General features: G+C 44.6%; 1 protein-coding gene and 1 long non-coding RNA gene across 2 annotated transcripts; both read right to left on the bottom strand.

The window, feature by feature from the left end:
• Positions 1-26,264, bottom strand: DUSP10 (dual specificity phosphatase 10). The gene is made up of 4 exons (XM_071739714.1): positions 26,111-26,264; positions 23,656-24,492; positions 4,618-4,995; positions 1-1,303 (listed from the first exon to the last, which is right to left on the bottom strand). The coding sequence occupies exons 2-4, from the start codon at positions 24,446-24,448 to the stop codon at positions 1,038-1,040; spliced, it is 1,437 nt and encodes a 478-aa protein (XP_071595815.1). The 5' UTR covers positions 24,449-24,492; positions 26,111-26,264; the 3' UTR covers positions 1-1,037.
• LOC139795499 (uncharacterized) lies at positions 16,714-18,642 on the bottom strand. The gene is made up of 3 exons (XR_011725522.1): positions 17,353-18,642; positions 17,056-17,134; positions 16,714-16,945 (listed from the first exon to the last, which is right to left on the bottom strand). It is a non-coding gene; the product is annotated as an uncharacterized lncRNA (long non-coding RNA).

The raw sequence follows: 26,264 nt of genomic DNA on the forward strand, positions 1-26,264 counted from the left end.
TTTTCCAAAAGATTTTTTTGTTTTATAATCAAAATTCTTTTTTACATAGACAACTGAAACACACCAATATTTTGTGTGAAAATATTTAAATAAACTTTGCTCATTCTCAATTTTTGTACATTCTGACATACATATGCTACAAGGTTTATGGCACTGTAACCAGGATCAAAGTCATATAAAGGAACAAAATAACTGCTCTCATTTATCCTTCTCTGAACCAAGCTGGCTGCCGTTGCGCTATTAAACTTTAAAAATTATTATTTTATTATTAGTGGGCAACCAACTCTAATCAGTTTGAACACTCAAAACAAACCCCAAATTATTATTGCACAAGAAGCCAGTGAAGGCATATGGCATAGAATGATCAAAGTCCCTTACTGTTAAAACCTTACATCCCAAAATAGAAAAATAGAACTGGAACACGAAACACGCCAAATAAACTTTTTTCTTCTTCTTTAGTTTGAGACAGGAGTGTTAAAAGTGCCTTACAGACTTTCTAAGCTGCTCCAATTTCCTTTGTATTGGTGAGCATTTTACTAGGTTATCTTTAGCAAAGCCTTTGCAGAACTGAGGCCCTTATGTTTCAGGGAGGTTTTTTCTTGCTTTGTTTTGGCTGTTTTGTCTTTAACTTGAGCTTCTTCAGTCTATGAACCTGCACAGACTACTTAGCCACAAACTCTACAAGTAGCTAGAGAGGAGGGAAAAATAAAGAGAAAAAAAAAAAAGGTTGGTTGTTTTTTTTCCTTTCATTTTTAAAAAGTATTCCTTTTGCTCTGAAGCCTCCCTGCTCTGCCAGCATCTGGGAAGGAAATCACAACCATATCCCAAACACAGCAAAATTCTTAAGATTTCTTTTAAAAACCTTTCCTTACAAAAAAAAAAAAGGTTTTTATTAAATAAAAAAAATTTAAAAAACAAATTGACAGCCCCCCACCCCCCAGAAAAAGCTAAAAAGAAAAATCCACACCCCACCCATTACTGCCCTAAATCAGATGAAGGTTAACCCCTTCATTGACCACCTCCTTACAGCTTTGCTGTCACACAACAGTCTCTACGCCGATCAACTTTGGTGTGAGGATTCGTGGTGTAACACCATTGTTTAGGTCTTCTTCAAACTCCAGTAACTGCCCCATAAAGTTAAGGTTGGGGGAAATGATTGGTCGTTTGCCTTTTACAAATTTATAGGCATCTGTCATGGTCATGCGAGTGTGTTTCATTAAGTACGCGATAACTATAGTGGCAGATCTGGAGACACCAGCCTGGCAGTGGATGAGGAGACTTTTCCCACACTGATGAGCTTCCTCTGGAAAAAAGAAAGACAGAAGAAAATAAGCTTTTTGCCAGTTGTAAATTAGAAAAAGTTCAGTGCAATTAGGAGCAACAAGGTGAAAAGTCTCTCTGTTTTACTACAAGCACAGCAGCATCTCCTCCCCTTCTGCTGCAGTCCATCTTCTATTGGAGTTTCAGAGTGGCTGAATGTGAAACACAAGCCTGTCTAACACTGGAAAATATTGAACTGTGCATGAATTCAGAGACACTGCTGCACTGCTCATGTGTGCTGCCAGAGAGCATCTGTTTTGGAGATGAAGGCCCTCAATGAGGCAGCCTGAACCCCATCTCCACCTCTGTTTCTATGCCAGTGTCAGCATGCCAACCTCCCTGTCTTTCAAAGGAGGACACCACCTTTCCAAAACCAGGTATTTTTAGATTCAATTAATAACTATGTGTCTGTTTCAAAGGCCTATTTGAAGATTTCAAAGCTACTCTTGAAATGAGCCTCAACAGGACACTGCTGTAGTGTCACTACAAAAGCAAGAGCTGGATCCAGTTTATAACTAAGACTCCAGCAGTAAGAGACCTCAAACTCTGACCCTACAGTTGCTGCATAACAAGTTCTGTGACTCAGCCACGTTCAGCAGAGTAAAAAGGGGATTTGCTATCCCTGTGTCTTCATAATGCAAGAGCAGCATCACATTCTGATCATCACTTCTCCAGAACTTCTCAATGAAAGCGGTGGGGAAAGGACAAGGTAAGTAGGGAGGGAAACAACAAAACACACAATCATGCACACAGGCTTTCCATCAAGATCCATCACTTAGAGGGGTAAAACCTGGGCAGGACTGAGGGAGAACAGAGCTTCTGGAATTACCTCTTAGTTAACAGAATGAGAAAAGAGGAGATTCACTACCATTCTCATCTACCATAGCTTTCAAGATAGGACACTTTCAAGTGTTCAATAGGAAACTTTCAAGATAGGACACTTCAATACATTTCTTCTGTTTCAGTCCACAGGAACAGCATGAATTTTGTTTACAAGTTTTGGCATGAGTCCAACCCCTCTAAGAGTTCATCCCACCCTACATGCTCAACCTGTATTGTGAAAGATAAATGAAGCCAACTTCCCTCTAGACATTTTTGCCAGTTAGTATTCTAGAAAGCTGAAACTCTTTAATGCATTTTGACACAATTTCTCAGAGAATTTTTTATTATTTCAATTCCTATGGCCATAGTCTTAGCTAAACCTGGGTTATGCCATGTTTTTTCAAGACATATTTAAAAATATCACAGGCCTATGATCTGCTGTTTAAACATTTCCAAATATTCTCAAATGCAATTTAAAGTTTACCCTGAAGAAGGGAAAACTTTGACTAATTACTTCCCCAGCTGGCTGCATTTGCTATAGAGACAAACTCTCAATGAAGAAATATTTATTAAAAGCAAAGACAGACCCTCAAGCTGTAATTATTGAAAAGTAAAATGGTTTTTGAAACACTTTCTAAGCCTTTTCAGAGCAAGCCTGCTTTTCCTGTCCTTAGTAAGTTCATAAGTTGAATTCTATCTTGTAGTGGTTTTCAGAGCTCTAATCCTGCAGGTCAGAGGGATGCTGGGTGCAGAAATCTTTTATTTGCACCAGAGGACCTCAACTGAGCTCTGCCATTTATTTATGTAAACTTAGCCTATTGCACCACCCCATCTTGTGGAATTCAAAGTTTAAGGTTTTATTTGGTTTCTTGAACCAGCTTTTCTTCCCAAAGGATCAATGCAAGGTTCTCTCTCTTGCCCTCAGAAAGGGCTCCACCTCTTCCCTTCACTCAAAAAGTGGCCTTTGCCTTCCCACTCACACAGTAACCAGCAGTGTGAAGAGCTGACAGCACTACCAGTAGATCCAAGGTTGGATTAGGAACCCCAGGAAAAATTTGGTTCTACGGAGTGGACACTGTGGAGAACAAGTCTGAGAGCTGGTGGTGGAAGCTCTCCATGATACAACTAAAGCTTTAAAGCTGCACTCCCCCTAACTGCAGTGTAAGCAGTGATTTCCTATCCACCTTTACTAACATGACTCCAGCCTGTATGCATCAGCACACAATAACCCTCTGCCAACCAAACCACAGCCAGACTCAGCTAAAGAGCTGTCTGCCTCACAGCAGCAAGCCCTTGCCCTTCCCAGGCAGATAAGCTCAGAGGAATATGTTCTGCCTTGGGACCCAGCCCCACACCCAGGTCCTTGCTGAGCCCAAGAGCACCCTTACAGAGCCAGCAGAAGCAGGGCTGATTTTCAGAGGAGCCACACACCCACACACCAACTCAAGAGCCATAAACATCAACTGGGTAGGGAACATTTAAGGGTAGGGAAAAAGATTACTCTGTGCCCACTTCAACACTTCACCTAAACTGTGTCACAGAACATAAGCAAGTTTCCATTGTCTCATCCTCCACTACAGTTTGAAGAATTGGAAATTAGAATAGCCCAGCCTCAGCATTAGGAAAAACAAGCATACATGGTCCACCCCAGCATTTCTTAGAAAACATCTTAGGACACATCCCTGTGCCAGAGAGGCACAAGTGGACATCCCTAATGCTGTAAAATGCACTGCAGAAACCTGTGCCTACAAAGACAGACAAGAGAAGCTCCTCAAAAGCTTTCAGTATCATGTGCTGATGTCCTTCCTGACCAGCTTTGCTAAAAGAGGCCACCTGGCTTTTTCCTGAATGACTAGAGCCAAATACACCCCTAAACTTGGCTTAGGGTTATGTTAGGTGGATTATAGAGAGGTTCAGAGCAATGCAGGTAATGTGACTGGGTCATTTCTTCAGTAAACTACCCAACGTCAGATGGGGCTGGATGTCTGTGGTAAACTCTCTCACAGAACCTACAAGTTCTTGAGGCTCATTAATGCAAGTTTTCATCACTATCCACACATATACTCTGAAGTTATAAATTTAATCGAACAAGTGGAGTATGAGAATTTGCAGTTTTCTCATGAAATTAAGTTAGGAAAGACTCAGCCACCATCAAAAGTACTTATGAAAAACTGGCTGGAAGACATTGGAATCCAGGAAAGCAAAGGAATGAAAGAGAGGGTAACAAAAATCTCAGTTTTGTGGTCTTTTCTGAATTTTGATGTCTGGAGGTTGGTATGAATGGATAAAATTGTAGCCCATGGCTACTTAAATGGATATGCCAGAAACGAGAACAAGTGGAAGCATGAGGTACTTGGTGTTTCTGACAGCCTAAACAAGAGCAGTATGGCCTTAAACAGCCTTCAGGGTAGTTAGCAAAGCATAACATTCACCCTGGCAAATAAACCAGAAGTATTTCAAGTCAAGAGTAATTACCAATGAACTCAAAAGCTTCTTCAAAATACTGCCTGAGATTCTGCTTGTTGCTGTCAGTGGCAGGGAGCCGCTTGTAGTTGAAGAGGCCTTTCTCATAATGGTACAGGGGCAAATGGGTGGTCACATTGATTATATAGCCTATGTTCATCCTCTGCATTTTCTCCAAGTCCTGAGCATCATGCTCATTGCCAAGGAAGAGGAAGGGCAGGATAGGGGTGAGCTCAGCATTCTCAATATCCGGCGTGGTAGGGATGGACTGAGGTAGTGTGGGGGGCACAGCAGCCGCGCCGCCCCCTCCTCCCCCCTCCGGGCACTCTTGGAGCTGGAGGGAGTTATCACAGAGGTTTTCATGGTTCTGCTTGAAACCACTGAGTCCTCCTGGAAAAAGAGACAAAGCAGATATTTTGGTTAGATGCCCAAATATCAGCGACACTTTGGACCCACCTTTCCTCAGAGCACACACCAAGGGCCATCAGGACTGGAGCTGGGCATCGCCACCAAGGGCAAGAGTGAGATGGATCAGCAACATGGATTGTCCTCCCCTCCACAAGGCTGACAGTGCCAAGGAATAGGTTCAAACACACCTCTGAGCTACATCACTGCGAGTCCCTGGGAGGAGGGAAAGATGGGCAGGGGGAGGGAGGAGAGGAAGACAAGACATTTTCCCAAGAAGGAAAACATCACCAAAACTACACAACTACACGTAAATGGACTAGCAGCACATTAAGACGGAGCAGCAAGCCAGCTGGGACAGCTTTACCTGTCCACAACAGATGTGCTGGCATTGCTCTGGGGAACAGTACCTATACGTTTGTGCAGCTGAACAGCAGAAACCCACTGCTGGTAATCTAACAGGAGCAGGAGTGATCACGCTACATGCGGCAAACAGATCTCCTTTTTCTGCCCTGGTTGCCTGAAAATATCTAGCAAGAGTTATTTTTAGGACATTAATGTGGATTGGGAAATGGATCTAAGCGAGGACGAAGAAGTAATTTTTTTGGCTCGTGCTCCCCCGGCTCTATTGCACATTTTGCTGGCTTTTTCAAGCAGCATTTTCTCTCTTCCTTTCCCCGCCTCCTCCTTCCAGGAGGGAGGCTCCCCAGAACTGGAGCAAGAAAAGCAGACCTCCTTTCTACACCTCATTCAGCAATTACATCAGCCCCAGGCTCCCCACCTGCCCAGTCTCCATAGCAATTACACAAAGCACACAATGACATCAGCTGGCATGACATCAGCTCTTTGAGCACAAACAATACAAGAAGAACTACTTTGTGTAAGGCCTTTGGTAGGAGGCTGAGTTCCTGGGAGCCGCTGATGTAATGCTAACAGGTGGTTCCACTGAAAGAAAAAGGCAGAAAGAGGAGAAATGCAATGATATAACCCCCCCACCTCACCCACAAAAAGTGCACTTTTGTGTTGTGGCAGGGCACTTGGAGTCATACACCACGTAGAGACAGGTCAAGTGTTCAGACTCAATTGCACTTTGTTAAATGCAAGAGAAAAAAAAACAAACAAAAAAAACAATCAACACAAGGGGAAGAAGCACTACACACTGAAGTTACTAGAAAGAGCTACACCAGCCAAAATAAATGCTGAATGTCACCATCCTGCTGAATTTTTTTGGTGGTGGTGGTTTGTTCAGGGCTTTTTTGTTTGTTTTTTAAGAAGCTCTTTGTCTTTTCTGTGCTTTTTCACAGTGATCTGCCAAAGGAAGACTTAAACACAGGGTAAAACTCAATGTCACATGAGCTCTGGTTCAAATATAGGAAAGGGCTTCCATGCCTATCATTATAAATGCTGTGGCTCCAAATGTCCACATGCCTGCCCATGGTGGTACAGACTTGGTACCCATCTCATTGTGCTTTCCAGTATGTGATGGACACAAGGTATTCAGACTAGGTCACAAAGATCTGAACACCTCTAATACAAGTGCCCTTTTTAAACATCCAGACTCCTGTTCTTCACATGCTGTTCATAACTCACTATCCCAGAAATCCTTGAATCACTCACAAAACATGGTATTTCCCCCTGCCTCAAAAACACAAGTTTTCAGCAGTTTCTGCTGTTTAAAGGACTTGGAACAAACAGATCTGCCTTAAATATCTCTACTTGCTAAGTTGTGATAACAGGGGGTAGGATGGAAGGAAGATCAAGGACAAAAATCTGAACTCAAGTGTAAATTCCTCCCCCTGGCCTTGACAGCATCTGAGAAGTTTTCTCAGTCCACTCAAGAAAAAAAAGACCATGGTCCCCAAGCAGATGTTTGAAGTCTTGTCCAAACAGCCTACAGTGTGGGCCAAAGGATAAGCCCTAACCCACATTCCCATCCTCCTGCATAGGCAAGCAATCCATTCAGCTTAAATCCCACTATTTAAAGAATAAACAGAGCACAATGGGGCTCCCAAGAGAACCCGTGAAGCTGATTTAGTGACTCCAGATTCAACCCTCATTTTTCACCTCTCACGTAGCCTTCTGGGAGTGAGCAGTCATAGGCAGAGGTAGGATCCCAATGTTTCACCAGTCAGGTGTGGACACATGGTGTGGCAGACACCATCCTGCTTCACCAGCTGCCTTATGAGATACAGCAGCATTGGAGAGAACAAACACTTTTGCTCACCACTTAGGCTCTCCCTTTGGAGCCTCTGCCTGCCCTGCTGGCCAGAAGGAAACTCTTACACTAGCTTGGGTCCTCCAGATGAGAACAGGGAAGAGAAGACAAGAGACCATTGAATGTGCAGAGCTCCTCTTAAAACCATACCCAGCAGAGAACAAGAGGTGCAGGGCAATCCCCACCACTTCAGCAGGAGCATTCGGTTGAAGGATGGGAAGGAGATCTCAAATACACAATATGGAAGATATTCAACAAGTGGGGTAGCTACATCTAAAATTTGTTTTCTGACATTGATCAGTAAAGAAGCCACCTTTCCTAATGTCATCCTGCTTCTCCTTTTTCTCCTCCATCATGTGGGTAGGGAGTTAAAAAAAATAACATCAATTCAAGCAATATTTAAAGTACCATACTCAAGAAAGGCTCAGAGCAAGCATCTCTGAAATAACACCATACAGAATGTAGAATTACTAATCTGAGCTGGCTCAGACATGTGAGCAAGGGAGGACTGGACAGGAACAGCAATACCCAGAAAGGACACAGCAAGACGCTGTCATGGAGGGAATCTGAACTCTAAAGACAAGAGTAGGATCCTAGCTTGGATCTGCACTTGCATACAAGTCATGCAGGTCCAAACACAGGATCCAGACACCACGTGAGCACTGTTCCCTTAACCTGGTCCTCCCACAATCACCACACATTATCCTTGCTCCTAAATGATTTATGAGGCACTAGTCTAATTTAAGTGGAGCTCCTGCATGCATAATACTCAAATTTTTCAAGTTTACAAGACTACCCAAAAAAGATCCATGGGAAGCTCATTATGACCAGTTAGAAAAGGACAGATTTTCTACATGAAGGTAAATACAATATACAGGATATTCACATGCACTTGTATTCCTTTGGCAAACAGCTGCTTTTTCAGCATTTAAAGTCTCCATGCAGTGGGGGAGAGGGATTGGAAAAGACAAGGCTGTACCCAAAGAAGTCAAGAAGCTTCAAGAAGCCTTATCTTAAGAGTTGATTCACTAAACTCAGCAATGGCCATGAGGAAGTTTAAGGCATGGAAACAGGCTTGTGCTCGTGGTTGTAACAAAAGCTGGTTTGGTACTGAAGCTGCTCAAGCCTTCCCAAACCTGTTAGAAGGACAGAGGCAGTAACAGGGAACCTGGAAGGGAAGCAAAACCTGACAGAAGCCTCCCATTATCACAAAACATTTTAAACTAGCTTTTCAGCTGCTCTTTGCAATATGCAAAATGGCTTCATCACACACAGGCAGCCTAAGGATGGAGGGAACATAACATACCCAGCAGAAAAGACCATTACCATGCATAGCAGTGCATCTGAAGGGCAGCTATGAAGCCTAGCCTCAGCTATGCAGCCATTTTCAATGATAAACCAAAATGCCAGCAGCTAGATAAGCCACTAATGTTCATTTTTATAGAAGATCATGCTTGTAACCTGTCTTTTCTAGCTTTAGATGTACCACATCTAAAGATTTAATCACCAAAATGCCCTGAAAAGCCTGAACCACCCAGCCAGTTTGGTACAGCCCACACGTGGATGCGGAGAAAATTCCAAGTGTTTTTGTGCACTTAACTCTACAACAGTTGCTGTGTAGGTTTCTAGGGGGGCTGAACCTACCCAAATTCAGATGAATGGTATGCAAGGATGCCCAGCACTGAAAAACTCACAGTATTTCCTCTGTAAGGAAACATACCAATGAAGCAGAACCCTCTGTGGCAGACAGCCTTGCTTTCTATTTGATGAAACACAAGAAAAGACCAAGGGCTGTTGCTCACCACTGATGTGAAGAAAGATTTTTTTTCAGTTATCACTGTATTACACCATCCTGCCCTGTCAGAACAGTTAGGGAGCAACAACAGACTTTGAACTGTTTGAGACCTCAAAACTTTTTATGTTTCAAGTCAGCACTATACATACTCCAGCTATTCATTCTCATTTGTTTCTGTTTTCTGCAGACATCTGCTCATAAACATCTTGCTTGATGCTCCTCAAAATCATCTGCTGAGCAGCACCCAGGCAGCTGCTGCACACAGATTTTCTAGCTCAAAAACCACATGGAAGCTCGGGGCTTACACCAGCACTGCAAGGCCAGGTGAACAACTGGACAGGAGCCAGAGCTGCTCTGAACAACTAATAAAAGACAAGTAGCATGGGGCTCACATAAAAACCATGCCAAACATGGTGGTGTGTGTCACTTGTCATCAGAAGAGGGCAAATACAATGCAAAACAGGCACGAAAGGCATGGTAGAAACTAGGCAACCAGCTTGTACAAGGGATCATGACCTTGCAATAAAACTAATCATCTTCTAAGTAAGCAAGAATAACAAACCTTACCTGCACACATTTTGTACGAGTGATTTTTTTTTTTTTTTTAAAAGAACAAATCAAGAACTAAAGTACAAGGAGTACAGTAACACCTGCCTTCCCTCTGTGTCATCTTTGGCACCTCTTTAAACCATCATTACTACTCTATGGCTGTGTGACTATATATAAACTAGGATTTGGGTCTACAACATGTTTTTGTAGATTTGCAATATGTTTCCTATCTGGAAACAGGCTCTGACCCCACACTAAAGAGTAAGTAACCTTGCTCCCTCCAAGTGAGAGAGCTTTTAGTAAGGCAGTTACCATAAAATACCCTGACAATAAAGCAATACCTTTGCATTACCTCATCAGCGTGGCCATACTTTGTTCTGAGCATGGCAGGTACCGGATGTTCCTGTTATGATAACAAACAAGAACATATTTTTACACATGACAGACTGCAGATGCAGGATCCACATTTAGACAGAACACGTGGTCTCGAGACAAACAAACCTTTTATACAGCTTTCAAAGCTGTCCAGGCGGATTTCTGGATCCACTCATCCTTGATTACAATAGCACAAAGCCATCTCAAAGAAAAATAAAAGCACCACAGACATGCACATGCATGACAAGAGCAGAAATCCCAGCTCACTATGAAGTATGAAGAGAGATGTTTTGTCTGCAATTTTACCTCCTTTTGAGTAGCTGAGATCACGCAAGGGAGCAGTGCAGAATTTGGCAATAATGGGGTTTTAGCCACCAAATGCTTTACTCATTTAGGAATGAAGCCAACTTTTAAAACAACCATCCTGCACCCCCTCTGTCAGTAGCCACACAGCAAACCAAGCTCCTGCAGCTGCATTTGAGTGTGTTTAAGGCTGAAACATTATAAATGAGCATTTGCTGCCCACAACAGGTATTTGGACAATTGGTACATATCTTTAAGATGACACTTTGAAATTGTTCAAGAACAGCCTATTTCTTTAAGCCTGTGACCTCATTTATTTACATTACTACAGAAAAGTACTGCCAGAAGCAACAGCTGATCACAGTCTCATGTATTTTTCCACTCAGACAACAATTAAACTGTTCCTGTGTTATTAACAAACAGATGACTTTGTGTCAAGTTGATTCAGAGTGCAGGATGCCTCAAGGTTAACCAAACCTGACTCCAGCATGTAAAAACAGAGGCCAGGTACTGCCAGCCGCTTCACTTACCTGGTGTTGCACCCCCTCCCCACCTAGGCAAAAGGACCCAAGACTCAGGGCCGCCCCCGTGCCATGCCACCACCAGTGCCTGGAGGACCGGCTGCAGGCTGGCATGGTGATCAGCCACCCCCCCTCTACTGCCAGCACTTGGGGCTGCTCCTGTACCACGGCAAGGCACAATATTTACTGTGGTGCCATACTTCAGTGAGACACACTTACCTTTGAGCATCTTGCTTACTTATCTTTTGTTTTTTCCCCCCCATACTCTCACATATTCCTATGATTTGGCTGAGGCTACAGTCCTCACTGGCTTCAGCAAGTGAGCAGGATCACTTTCCTTGTGCTGACCTTCCCATGACAGGAGGGCAGAGGACCGAAGCTGGCTGAGCTTACCTGGAGGCAGAGGCTTGTCCCCCACAGGTTTATATGGTGGGAGTGCTTTTCCACAGAACCAGCAAGCTCCAGCACAGAAGATCCCTCGGCAACACTGCTTCTCATCTGACACAGGCTCACTTTTAGCAGCAAATCCATCACAGCTTGCTTGCTTCCACCAAGGGAAAAAGCTGTGCAGGGTGAAGCAGAATTCAGCCAGTATAGGCCAAATCCACACCCAGGATGCAGACAACCACCCAGAGTCTCTTCATACCACCAGCTAACACAACGACATCTGTAGATGTTTACAGCCATGCACAAAGCATCTTATATCTGGGCCATGACCAACCAGATATGGCCAACCACCAACACCACCAGATGACATGGAAAGCAAAAGAAAATCACCTAAACCACCATACTTCTTCTGCAGTACTCTTAGTCTTAAGCAGAGGCAGTCTACTGGGTACCAAAGGCAATAGCAAGGAAAGGATGGATGATTGGGGATGCACCCATGGAGCACCACAGCTAAATTGACTTTGCAGTGGAAGATCCAGCCATCACACTTCCCTACAGCTATTGCTGGCACCATTTTAGCCACTGCAAAAATGGTTCACAATGTATACTGAGTATCACTCTTTGCACACCCCGAGTTATGAAAGAAGAGATGCCCACATTTCCTGAACATCACAAGACTGCAATTTTCCTTGCCCAAGCAGAGCTCCACTTGCAATTCTGACAAAAAATTGTGCTTTCCACACCTCTTCTAGAGTAATGGGGGCTATCCAAGCAGGTCATTATGAGAGTGCTCATACTCTCCAAGACAAGTGTCCTTCTCACCAATGGGGCTGCTGCTCAGCAGCACTAAGGACTCATCCTCACTGAGGTAGACATCTCAACATGGTTGAATTTATTGTATTTGTATTGTATTTGGCCCACATAGCAGGAAGTTGAAATGAAAAGGTTAACTCCCTTCTGTCAAAAGGGGTGGGGAGCAATCAGATCACACTCTGTGACAAAAAGGAGTTCCTCAGATTTCAAAGAAACTGTGTGTGTGTGTTTCTTGTTTCTAAAACACTGTAGGGAAGCTGATCATAGAATCACAGAATAATTAGGGTTGGAAGGGACCTTAAAGACCATAAAGATCCAACCCCCCTGCATGGGCAAGGACACCTCCTACTAGACCAGGTTGCACAAGGTTTCATCCAACCTGGCCTTGAACACTTCCAGGGAAGGGGCATCAACCAGGCCCCTAGGCAACCTATACCAGTATCTTACTACCCTCATGGTGAAGAATTTATTCCTAATACCTAGCCTAAATCTACCCTCTTTCACTTTAAATCCATTAACCCTTGTCCTGTCAGTACCCTCTCTGGTGAAAAGCCCCATCCCAGCTTTCCTGTAGGCCCCTTCATGGACTGGAAGGCCTCTACTTTGTCTCCCCAGAGGCTTCTCTTCCCCCGGCTGACTAGCCCCAACTCTCTCTGCCTGTCTTTGCAGCAGAGCTGCTTCAGCCCTCTGATCATCTCTGTGGCCCTTCTCTGGACCCTCTCCAACAGGTCTGTATCTTTCCTGTGATGGGGCTCCAAAGCTGTACACAGCATTCCAGGTGCAGTCTCGCAAGAGTAGAGCAGAGGGGCAGCATCACCTCCCTCTCCCTGCTGGCCAGACTTCTTTTGATGCAGCTCAGGATGCAGGTGGCTTTCTGGGCCATGAGCACACACTGATGGCTCATGTTGAGCTTCTCATCTACTGCCTCCCACAAGTTCTTTTCCTCATGAATGTTCTCTGAGTGTCCATCTGATGTGAGGTTCAAGTCCACAACAGAGGGAAGTCTAACCTTCTGCAGTACTAGGAGACGACAGTGGCACAAGGACTTTTTTACCACATTATCATTCCTGCTGCTAAATGAGATGATTGGAAAAAATCCATCCTTTTACAACATAAGTATGTTCACTTACTTCAACAATCTGTATTGCCCCAACTGTTTTCCAAAATCTGACGGGGTTTTTCTACTTCTATCACTACTAGCAAGTAGAATAGGTCAGAATTTCTGGTCCTGCAAGCTTATTTCTCACCTGTCCATAGGAAGTGCAAAAGACACATCACATAGTTTCTTTCCCTGTCACCCACACTGCATTCAGCATCAGCCTTGCAACATAAGATTAATCTTTAAACAAACATGAAAAAGTAAAACTAAACATAGTTCACAAAGAACAGCTTCCACCTCGATGTACTCAGTTTAATCTCTGCCTCTAATCAAGCTGCCAACAGCACTTCAAAAAGAGGCAAGACCCTGCATTCCAGAGAACTTGCAGTGTCAGGTTTTTTCCATGTGGGATTTATCCCAAGAGGTTAGTTTGTACACAAATTCTGGCCTAGAAGAGTTACAAACACATCCTTGATACAACTGCTTTGATGTTCCTTTAAAAGCCAAGAGCATAATGCCAGATAAAAAGGAATGGTTTTCCCCTGGCATTGAGGCACATGAGCCTATGTTTTCATGTTAATTTCATCTTGCTATGGCTGATACCTCTCACTGCAACACATCTTCTCCCACTGGCCTTTGCAGTCCCTGGTCTTATCTACTTTCATGTTGTACTTTGACACCAGGAACCACGCACCCAGATGAGGTAGGGACAGGTCCCAGGGAGGCAGGAGAGCAGCCACTGAAAGCATCTTCCTCTGCTGGGCTGTGCCCAGGGATGCTGGCTCTGCTCAGCTCTGCTCCAAGTTCCTCCTGTCACTCCTTGTGCCTCCCATACCTGAACACATGACTTCCTTCTGCCTACCTTCAGCCCTCAGCCCTTTGCTCTTCCGAGGACCACTAGATCATACAAATTGTTTCAAATTAGAAATTTGAAATTAGTGAAATTAGAACCCCACAAATTAGTGGGGTTTTAAGTTTTGGGTTTGTTTGGTTGGGGTCTTTCTCCCCCCTTAACCTGCTGCAAGGGAAGCTTTCTTGAGAATTTTTTTTCTTTTTCGTCTCCAAGTTAAAGTTTTTCTTCAAACTCTTGAGTTTGACCACTCATTCAAGTCACACACCTCCCTTTCCTGCCTTATTTGCCAGCTCTTCCAAGAGATGCTGTTACTGCTTCTGGAATACTTGTTATCCCATCCAGAAGCCACTGACAATGTTTCAGGACCACATTTCCAAATTCAAAACAGTGGATGAAGCTTTGTAACTGGACATCACCCTATGCTGGGTGAGCATGCAGTCTGCCTGCTTGAAAGGGAGAACAAAAAAAATATTCACAGGAAAACAAGCCACATGACAGCATCCTTCCAAGGGCTGAGTTATCCTCCAGGAGAGCTCACAAAGGTGAAAGAAAAGGCCTGTTCTCAATTTTGGTACTAGGATTAAGCTATATAACAATATAATTAGGAACAAGACAAGAAACCCCACATCCCAAACGCACTACGGTGCCTATTCTGCAGCAACAGACAAGGGTTGGACTTATCCTCCCTGGAGGGCAAGCATTTATAGCAGAAACTTAAAATTAGATGAGTTACAACTTCTCATAGCAAAAGTATGTGTTCCCGTGGGGATGTAGGCTAACATGAAGTCCAATTAAATAATCACTGGAAATGTCAGCATAAACCCTGAAGGAATACATACTTCTACTGTGAAAAGCTCCGACTGGAAATTATATTAACAAAAAGGTCATCAAGAAATGCTAAAGCTATGTACAAAAGAGGCAGGGGAAGCAAAGGGGGAGGGAAGAGAAACTATTTTAATGCAATAAAGATACCACAAACAGTTTTATATTGACAAAGAGCTACGAGAGAGGTAGAACAGACCAGATTTACTCAGAACATTGTGTTTGGTTTGTTTTTTAACCTATTACCAGTTCTCTCCTTGCCCATTACCACATGTATGCCTCAAGCACCTGGCCTGGAGATGGCCACCAGCCAGAGGGCTTTGGCTCAGCACGTCTGCAGAGGGAGAATGGTCCCAGCACTGTGTCAGATATCTGATCCTGGATGTGTGGGAGTGAACATTTCTGTTTAATTCATGTTTTAGTGAACACTGACATTTTCATGGTTCAGCCATCCACTAACTCACTTTAACCTTTTAAGGGCAACCTTTTCAGGACAGCTTCTTTTTAAGAACAGAGCAGGCTGCTTTCTTTCTCCTGAGGATGAACACAAACTCTTTTCCAGTTCAAATCACTGCTCCTGCCCATCAGAAACATCAGCAACATTTGCATTAGTACAAAAGGAAAACAAGGTGCTGATATACTGCATCAGCATTTGAGGCTATCCATCTCTGCTGGATCTAAACTTGTTTGGAAGCAGAGAGCTTATATTCTTTTGGCTAGAGATATCGGACTCCGATCTGACACTTTCCAGCAAGGAATTTCAAAGCACACAAAGAAAACCCAGAGAAAGTTAAGGGTGATGTCTCGATGTATTCCAGTAATACAATGTCCAAAAATAAGAGCAGCAAACTATTGGAATTAGCATGAGGCCAAACCAGCCCCCACACTCACACAAACCTCAGGGCCAGCCCTGCCAGCACTTTATACCAATCCTGATGGTCAGGAAGGCAGAGCCTTGACCCGAAAACCCCCAAAAGTCAAGAGGAAGTTGATCTAGTTTGCATCCATATACTCCAGAGTCATGGGAAAGATCAAGAAACAAAAAATAAAAAGTTTCACTTATTTACAGAACCCAACGCTAAATAGCAACCAAACAAAGAATCTCCTTATCCAGCTCAAAACCAGCCTAGGTCACCCAGTCTCCACAGGAGAGTTAACACTAAGGCTTCCCAGAAAGCCCAAGCATTGTGTTATCCCTCAGAGATGTCACACTGTCTTACAGGACTAATATGAACACCTATGAACCTAAGATTAACCTCATGTTAAATGATCACGTTAAGTGGTTTTGCATGTAAAATAAGCCAGCAAGTTCTAAACACCAGCAAAAGGCTTATTCTGAGTTTCTGTCAACTGAAGAGATATCCACCCAATAGCTTAGCACAGCTTAGAGCCCATTACCTAACACAGTACAGGTCAGTTGCTCTAATAACAGCTTTTGCCTTAAAACATTACTGGTCAACTGCTTACATAAGGTTTAGTATCACACTATGGCATAATAAACTGGAGACAACAAATTTTACTGGTATGACAGAAACTTGTAAGTTATCTTCTATTTTCTAAGTCTCTTTAAGCCATTGTAAGAAAAAATATACATGATAATTCATGTGTGGACAAGGTTTAACATTTTTTGTTCTTTAAGTAGAAGCTGTTGTACTCTGTTACAGTGAATCAAGTGGGAGCTAACCTAGGCACACTGCAGACTTTTTAAAGTTAGAGCATAGTAAAAGAGTAGGAACCAACATGTCTACATAATTTTCTAATTTATTGTTTCCGATTTTCTCCATCAAAGCCATTGTCTTCAAAACATACATAGTGACATACACCTGCAAAGCAGCCCCTAGAAAACCCTAGTGAGAGCAATGGTTCCCAAGCTCTCCCATCCACTGAGGGCAGAAGGTGATTACACAGGTGATACAATCCCCCCCACACCTCACTAACCCCAAACCCCTCCCAGTAGGAGCCACCCAGTGCAGGGACTCATGGGATGTCTGGACCCCAGCCAAGGGAGCTGTGGATGTAGTTGAGCTAGACAAGCCTAGTATAGCCCTTAAGAGCAGAAACGGGATGCTGATTCCTTCAGGGTAAGAGGGACTAGGTGGCACCTAGTCTTGGGAGATTCCAGTTGCTCCCCACAAGCTTGTGCCCCTTCTGTATTTCGGTCTCACTGGAGGCAGAGCTCTCCTTTAGAATGGAGGTGATCCCTCTGAAGCAGAGAAAGACACAAAAATGAACATTGAATTTTAAAAGGAAAAAAAAATCCCCTAGAGTGTCTTAGCAAAGATACACTGTTAGGAGAGGAGGGCGAGGGGGTACCTTCAAGACTCTCTCCAACAGGCAGCTATTGTTCCAGGACAACCTCATAATGGATGAACCCAGTCAACCACACTTAAGACTGATGGTGACAAGAGAGATGAGCTCAGTGTTACAAACAGCACAAAGGAGAGAAAAAGAAAACATAGAACAGATTAAAATGACTTGTCCAAGGCCAAGCCTGTTGTACATGCTTATCCACAGAGCAAGAGAATAAGCATTGCACTGCCTTGGCCAGAGCATCCCTGGCCCCAAGCCTGTCCTGCTTTCTAAGCTGAATTATCCCTCTAGCCAGCTTACCCTGTTCCTGCATCACATGGGACAGAAACTTCTCCAGTCTCCCCCTACTCTGCTTCCAGCTCTGAAATGCTGCTGTACAGTTCCAGAACCAGGTCAGAGAAAAAGTCTGGAAGGAACATGTGATCCTGGATAACCCACATCTTTCACAGCAAGGAAAAAACACATCAAACCGACCTCCAGTGGGCTGAGATGCTTCCAGGCACAAGGTTGCTTCAATTAATACCTATGATAAAGGCAAAGAGTTTTCTTTACTAAAAAGTCACAAGGCATTAAGAAAAAATAAAACCCTGCAGCACCACTACTGAAGCAGAGAGCATCAGTCAGCCCATAGAGACCACAAGCACATCAGGACTTCTCAGCTGCAAAAATAACCCTGCTGAACTCCCTCATGTCTTCTGCTCACAGCAACCCCCTGTTCCACCTCAGTGCAAGGTGAATTGAGAGACACAGCCAGGACTGGTGGCCAAACCCAGAAGTGTGAGTCTTGCCACCCTAGGCATCAACATTCACTAGCTCAAGACCAGATGAACGGCAGACACATGATAGACCTGCCAGCTGAATAAAGCACAATGCTCAATACAGCACCTTTATCCAGCTTTCTCTCAAAAGGACCCTTTGCCAGCTTTGACTTTCAAGGGAAGAGGAGAAAGATGACATCCACAATATCTTACCATCTTCTTTAAGCCCCGTATTACCAAAAACCAGCACCTCAAAAAGTTTAACTTTTAGAGTGCTGAGGAGTTCTTAAAAAACAACCAACCAGCCAACAACATTGACAGCAGATTCAGGTGAGCACCTAGGAACAAAGCTCCAGGCAAACAAGTGCTCTTGATAATGCAGGTCAGACCTGTGATTTCTGTAGCCAGCACCCTCCCAGACCCACCAGAGTCTTCCTAACAAGTCCAAGAGACTAGACATAATCTTATCCTACACACAAAGGGACGATGCATTAGGTCATCTTCATAGATTACTGTAATCTAGTTCTTTAAACGGTGTGACGTCTATAGCTCTGCAGGTCCACACTGAATACTTCAGAAATATTTCTCTCCTGCTTGGCTGGTAAAAACACAAAACAGACAAATGTTAAGACTGGGTGAACACTGCTCCTATTTATGGCATTTCTTCACTTCATACTTGCTTGTATAAATAAAAATTATTAATAATGTGGCTTTTCACAGAGTAAAGAAAGTCACAGCCTGAAGACTATGGGCTGATCCCGCATCTGAAATACATTGCAAAGCCAAGTTAATTTCATCAAAAACTTTTGTGCTCCTAAGTGTAATAAAATCACTGGCTGTTGCTTTGAAAGGAAAACGATCATGTATAAGCTCTAAAAAAAGATCTGTATTAGTTAATATCCTGGTGCCACTTAAACCTTAAGTATAGCCACTCCTCCACCCTGAGCCTCTCAAAAAGGCTGAGCTTACCTTAATAGTAAAAAGCCAGAAGACACAACAGCAAACAGCTATAAAGATTTTGATAGTAGTGTTTCGCCTCCAACAGGGTAAGGGCATCACATGGGGCATTCAGCCAGTTACAACCAACATCTACCTACCAGAAACATTGCAGGAGACATCCCTTGAGTTTGAACAAAGCTGGAGCCAGGTATTTCTTTACAAGCAGAGATCCTTGCCTAGTGTAAGTTTGTTTCTTGACTCTTAGTCTGGTTTCCAATGGTGTAAGAAGTTGGAGAGCCAAAAACCAAACTTCTCTTTCCTGTTCCTCTCTTTCCAAGGCAGCATCACCAACAGTGAAAACATGATAGGCACTGTGCAAGCCAGCACTTCAAGCCCTCAGATGGCATCACCTGAGAGGAAATGCTACACTTCCCATACTGTTGAGATACACTCCTCCACAGAAGCAGCCCCTCAAAGGACAGAAAAGACACTGGTCTCCAACCACAATATTGCTTCAGTTTATTTGTATGCAAAAGGGACAGACAAGTAACCAATTTGGTTGGCATTATGGAAAACATGATTATCTATTCATGTGGAGAAAGAGATATTACTTTAAGCTCCAGCAATCAGTCTAAAAACTGAAGGCAAAATCTCAGCCCTAACAAAGCCAGCAGTTTTTTCCCCAGTGACTGATGGGACCAGATTTCTTTTACAGCACAGAGGGAACACACTCTAGTTTTAAACACACTGAATGTTTCACATGCATTACTTAACACTTAAAAATATACATTTCCCTATTAGAACCATGATCTAATAATTATTCAGTGAAGATCTTTGGTGGTGATAAGTGCCAGGCACGTGTTTTGTTGGTCATCTGGATTTGTCAAGCATTGCATTAATTTTTACTGTCAAATACACTTGTGCAGTGTAATCCACTTAGGGTTTAAAGTCACACTGACACTGCTAAACTACATAGTTAATAATGTATTTGCAAGAGATTGTAACTAGGTCAGGTATTACAAAGGCAGTTGATCAGACTATTTTACACAAATAACGCACAACACAGAACATTCCTTTTATAAGTGATTTGGTCCCTCTGTAGTTGTTTCAACTTCACTGACATGAGACTTGAGTGTGGTAAGAGATCTGAAGCTATTATTAAACCATAGCAGAAAGCATGAAGTGGTTTGCTGGCAGGTCTTACACTCCCTGCTATAATGGGAGCAAGCCACTTTATTTATTTCCCTGATAGATGAGCAATGAGAATACTGAAAGCCAGAGTATAAATAAGCTCCTCAGACCAGAAACAAGAACAGAGAAGAAACCAGTTGTTATCAACACCAGTCGTTTCCTCCCCATCCCCCTTGCAGCAGTCAAGCCATCAGATTAAAGCATGCCAGGGAAAATTTTTGCACCTTTTGCACATCTGCTTTTGAATTTGGCATTTTCCTGCAGTCAAACAGAGACTCCTGTAAAAGCTAAACAAAAGTGGGTTCACAAGGGTCCTGCCGCTGTTACTCAAAGGCAGAAAAGGAAGGGCAGGATGGTAAACTGCTAGACAAGGGCCAGGGAGACAAAGGTAACTCCTTGTGTGAAACACTGTTGAAATGTATTGGCACAGGCGCTTCAATTTTTCATTTTTTGTTTCATTTTTATATTTAACTTAGAAAAGACGCTGAACTGAAAATCTAAACATTCTATTCTGTGTAAAATATTTCATCTGCATGCAAATCCATTTCCCACTTCTATTTTTAGGTCCCAGTAGCAAACGCAAGCACACAAAAACCCAAGGCTCCCAACCACTATTGCTACGAGGTGCTCAGGGAAGGGACAGGTTCCTCACCACTGGGTTTGCAGGAGAGAAAGGGGCACAACATCACCGAGGAGGGACAGGGCTGCTGAGCCTGCCCAGAGCCACACACTTCCACACTCTCCCTCCCCAAATTCAGCAACAGTTTTGACACCAGGCAGAAGGGACACCTTTTTCCTTCTCTCCTTCTATTGAGAAAAAAAAAACAAACCAACCAACCAACCAAAAAAAAAAAAAAAAAAAAAACAAAAAAAAAAAAAAACAAAAAACAAAAAAACCCCAAACCAACCAGACAAAAAAAAAAACCACACCAAAAAACACAACGACCCATCAAATCTATAAGAAGGAAGACCTTTAGGCTTCAGTAAGCATGCAATACCATGGTCTAGCATGAAGGTATGTGTGTACAAAAGGCAAACACAACTTCCTCCAGGTTTGTGTAAAGATTGAGCAGTAGCTTCAGCTGCTAGTGTAGCAGCACTTTTAAGTACAATTCTTCTTATTATAAAAATCAGGGTTTATGCCTGTCACAAGTGCTGTTGTGCCTCATGAACAGAGAAATAAGCAAATCTCTGCTTCCAAAAAAGCTTAAATTGAAATTATGTAAATGCTATATTTATGAGCCAAAAAAAAAAAAAAAAGCTCCACATTAAAGGGAACAGCAAAGAGGCATTGATAAGAAAGAAGGAACAGAAGTCTTAAAATTCCCCTATAACACAGCATATATAAAGCCTCAATACTCCTTTATCACAGTGCTAGTTTATACACTGGTCTGCTACATTACAAATAAATCAGGCCACCTCTTTTTAACTTGAGCCCAATAAGGTGCCTCATACATACATATATTTATCTGTAGATCACAGACTGGGCTTTGGAAACAGCATTTCTCTGCTGCTTAAAGAGACTCAGCCACCTAAAACCTAACTGCAGAGAGGGCCACATCGCTACCCCAGCCCACCATAACCCGGAGCTCAGGGTTACCACCGTAACCCAACTCTCAGCTTTGCTGATGGGATTCGCCTCGCAGCACGACACTGTGCCATGAAAACAGCAACAGGGACACAGGCTGACAGGCAGCACCAAACATGGAGAAGGTGGCACTGGATCAGGGGGACATAAGCTTGGACAGCCAGGCTAGCAACCAGTGTTTGCAAACACAACATGGGGATCAGATGCACTGGCAATAAATTAGGATCGGATCACAGTAAGCGGGAGAAATCGCTTGAAATAACAAATGGAGGCAAAGAGGGCTCACCAGCTACCCCAGTTTCATTTCAGTGCCTGAACCCAGGGACATGCACACATCAGCTCTCAGGCTGCTGAAGCATGATGCAAAAACTAAATAGGTGACACTAAACCAGCACTTCCAGCACTGCTCTTCCAGCTTGGAAACTTTATCACAGCCTTTCTAAATGCTGCTTTAGTTAGCTCCATTTAACCCCGGTTTGTGCCCCACCTCAAAGGACAGGAGATGTGTTGAGGTGATGGGGGTAGCTCCTCCAGGAGCTTGTTTCCCCACGAGAGGTCTGCTGTGGCCTAGCTCATCACTACATCGAAAGACCATAGCATTTGGGCTTCCTCTGTCTCCTAACGCACTTACAGATCTGTTGGCAGAGCAGTCTGGGCAGGGAATTTCTTTTAGGAACGTCTTCGAGACAGATGCCCAATAGTTCAGTGCTGCCCCCTAGTTGGGCTTTGTGGCTCCATCTCAGCCAGGACATCTTTATTTCATGTACTACAAAACTTCCAGTTTGAGGTCCAGTTTTCAGGAGCCTCTGTATTTTCAAAGAAACATTGAGAAAAAAGTTTCAGCATCCCATTTTTCTAATGACAGGAAACACTAAAACCATAGATCTAGTTGCAAAGACTACCACCAGGAATGTGGGACTTCAGTGGAAACCTCACTCTGCAAAGCACTTCCTCTCACCCTGTTAGAAATGAAGGGCACCATAACCTGACAGATTCAATAAAAGCACACTGGAAATCTGCAACAAAGCCCAGCGTGACCATACACTAGCTAGGAGCAAGCTCAGGGCAATTCTAAACTTCCACAAGATGCACACACAGGAGGGTACTTCACAGGACCCTTAGCTGCTATAAAACTATGAAACTAACCAGAGGGAAAGGGATCAATTATCAGCCCTAGCCATTCTCTTGCCACGTTATGCAGGTTGGAAGTCACAAGCTGTACAGAAAAATTAAGTGAATTAAATGCAGACGGTGTGAGCTAAGCAATAAATCCCTCTGTAGTTTATCAGTGCCACAGCCAGGCTCTGCCAACCATGTCCCTGCAAGGCATAAACACCCAGGGGAGAGGAGATTCAATCTAGAGGGCAGCATTGTTATAAATAGGAGTTACAGAATGAAGTGAAGAAAGGGAAGTGTCCTTGGATGCTGCCTTAATTGGTGGGGCTCATATCTCCCAGAGGATTAAGGGATAGACCAAACACCACTGGATTTTTAAACAGGAGCTTTTACAGAAAAGGCCGTATACATACATAAGCATACGTACATGTAAACAAAACACTTTCAGATCACTTTTTAAATTAATTACCTTCCTCTCTTCATTACTGTGACCCAATACCACTAAATCAAGGCTTGACTTCTCCAAGTTTTGCTGACCAGTCCATGATGCAATGCCTCAGACCAAGTGGCCTCCCTCATCTTCCCTCCTCCCTTCTACTCTTCAGTACCCCTGAGTTGTTTACCTTCAGTAAAGGTCAGTCTGATCACCTAAAAGAGAAGTGTAACGACTGGACCTCTGCCCCTTGGACTATAAATACTCAGACCAAGTAACAGGGGAAATTCTTGGTCTGCACAGACACCATGAAGCACATTTCCTCCTCTTTCCAGTTACCTGCTTTCCAGTTTCCACTATTCAAGGACAACAGTCAGAGAAGAGCAAGCATCTCCCCACTACCAGCTCCATTTTTTGGTATTTGCTTTGCCACCAGTGACCCAAGGCACACTAGCCTTCCTTAGAGATAAACAGACACTTTCAGAATGTCATCAGCAAGGCTGCCACCAGAGAACAGGCAGAGAACAGGCACTGCAGAGCAAACCATGACACCATGCACGGGCAAAAAGAAGGATTACCTTTTAGGACTAGGGGTTCCTTGCCTTCTCGTTTGAGTGACTCCAGTACTATGTGGAGCGGCTGGGAGGGCATTACTCTGCTTGGCTCATTGGTATTCTCATCATAAACTATGATTTCTTTGGAAAAGATCCTCTTGAAGGAGTCCTTGCCTTCCCGGCAGGAGATCAAGTCCAAGACTGTGATCTTTCCCTGCTGAAGCCTTCTCCGGCTGATCTTGTCGGAACAGTTAATGTGGACAGCCCCTTGAATGTGGCTCTTATTATACTCCATGAACGGCCTGCAGTCAATGATGACAGGCCCTTGGTTCTGTTGGTGGCTCTTGCTGCATTTGGTCATCTTCTTTGCTAAATCATTGGGGTAAATGATTTTGATGCTCGTGAGTTGCTTGGTGGTGCCCGAGACCGGGCTCCCCACTCCACCCAGGGGGCTCAAGCTGCCAGCGTTCTCATTGCTGTTGACCATTTGGTTGGCAGGACAGGCAGGGGAGGCTCCGACACTGGTGCTCACTTGAGTTTGGGCCTGAGTGTCCTTGTCGTATGTTGACACAGTGCAGCAACTGGCACTGCTGCATCCACAACTCAGGGAGCGTGCAGAGCCGTTGGATGAGGGCATATACGTGAGATTAGCAGTCTTTAGGGACACAACAGCTGCACTGAGCAGACTGGAGTGGCTCTCACCAGCAGAAGAGGCAGATTCAAGACAGCTAGAGTTTAAACAAAGGTTGAGATCCTGAGGTCTCACGGGCCTTGAAAGTGCCACTACTACCCTGTCGTCTAAAGGAGATGGAGGCATGAGGAGGCTGAGCACTAGCAAGTTAGGAAGAACTCAAGATCACCCTGCAAAAGAAAAAAAGGGTGGGGGAATGGGAAGAATAGGTCATGAAATCACACAAGTCTACAGATACAGCCCATGGGTGACAGTCTAACAAGCCCTTCTGACAGTTAGCAGCTAACACTAGTTGCTAAAAAACCCTTTCCAATCCTGCAGCAAATACTTCAGCTATCTGCACACGTACACATGGTACACAGAATACACGCGACCCGCCTGGACTGTGCTGCTACACCCAGGAGGAGGCATTTGTCTATATGCAGATGGTGATGAGCTATTCTGAAACCCCGAGTTGCAAGGCTTGCAACTGATAATGACAGAAAGGCACATCTTCTCCTTCCTACTGCTTACTGCAAAGGAAGCAGCTACTGGGCTGACTCTACTACTCCGAGGAACACGCAGGATGATCTCAATGTGTCAGCTGTGATAGGCAACTTCTCCAGCAAGTTAGAACCAAATTAGCTTGTGAATAAAATCTCCAAGATTATTACAAACTTTAACACATTAAGCTAAACACATGGAAAACCTACCAAAACAAAACAAACAGGAAAATTAGTTTCTGGGGATCTTTATAGAATGAAAGCATATGCCCTGCACATCCATTCCCCCCCCCCATTAGAGAGTCTAATCCAGCTCCCACAGGCCGCGGACAGGCTGCTGTTGCCCAGCAGTCCTGGAGCAGTGGTTCCCTCCTTCCCAGCACATCTCACAGGTTCTAAAAAGAAGGGTCCCCTCTGCCCCAACCAAGGCTGCAGCCTGTCCAACCTTTGGTTTACCATTTGCTCGGAGACATCATGCGGAATTAAACCCACCACCACCCACCATGCTCCACTAGAGAAGGAAGGAAGAAAGGCAAGAAGAACAGAACAACCTAAGAAAAGTCCGACGGTGCCTCCCCTCCCCCAGCAACTTTCAGAGAAGCCGCGGCTCTCGCTGGAAAACAAACATCCTCACAGCAACTTCAACAACTCCGCCAAAGCCCCAAAACCTAGCGAGCGCTTGCGAACAGCGCTTCGTCTTCCCCCTCCAGCTTCGCGCCGGGGACGTGAGTAAGGGGCACAGGGATGTCCCAGCACGAACATCACGACCCCCTCCCTGGGCAGCCTGGAAGACGCTGCCTCCCCTCCGCATGAGCCATCATCGGGAGCAGCCCGCGGGCAGCTCCGGAGCACGGAAAGGTTCCACGACCCACCCGCCCGTCTAGGGAAGCGGTCCCGGGGCCGGGCGGAGTGGCCCCGGCTCACCTGGGAGGTTTTCCAGCCTATTCTTGTATTCTCGAGCTCCCCTCGCCCCTTTTGGCTGCTGAGGGGAAAAAAAAGGACAAACAAGCCCCGAGCGCCTCCGCCTGATGCGATAAAATAAATTAAAGAAACGACGGAGACAACACAACGCCCCCAGCCAGGGACCGGGGGAAACCGCAAAAATGAAGAGGAAAACCAAAGTTTTACCCCCGGGCGCAGGAACACTGGTCCGCCACCCCCCGCGCGGCGAGCCCGGTCAGGCCGGTGCTCCGCGCCGCGGCAGCTCTGCCCGACCTCCCGCAGCACCCGGGTCCAAGGAGGCACGGCGTCGCACGGCATCGCACGGCGTCCCACTGCGCTCCGTTCCGCCTCCCCCCGCACTAACCGGCGCGGCGCACTCCGGTCCGGTACGTCGTGTCCCTGCACGGCCGCCCCTGCTGCTGCGTGTCGCGCCCGCTGCCCCGCACGCCGCCCGCGTCCCCCTGCCCCGCGCGCCGCCCGCACCATCCTCATTACTTTCTCTTTTGCTACCGCGTAAA

The sequence above is a fragment of the Heliangelus exortis genome, chromosome 3, assembly GCF_036169615.1.
Source record: "Heliangelus exortis chromosome 3, bHelExo1.hap1, whole genome shotgun sequence".
Classification (NCBI taxonomy): Eukaryota; Metazoa; Chordata; class Aves; order Apodiformes; family Trochilidae; genus Heliangelus; species Heliangelus exortis.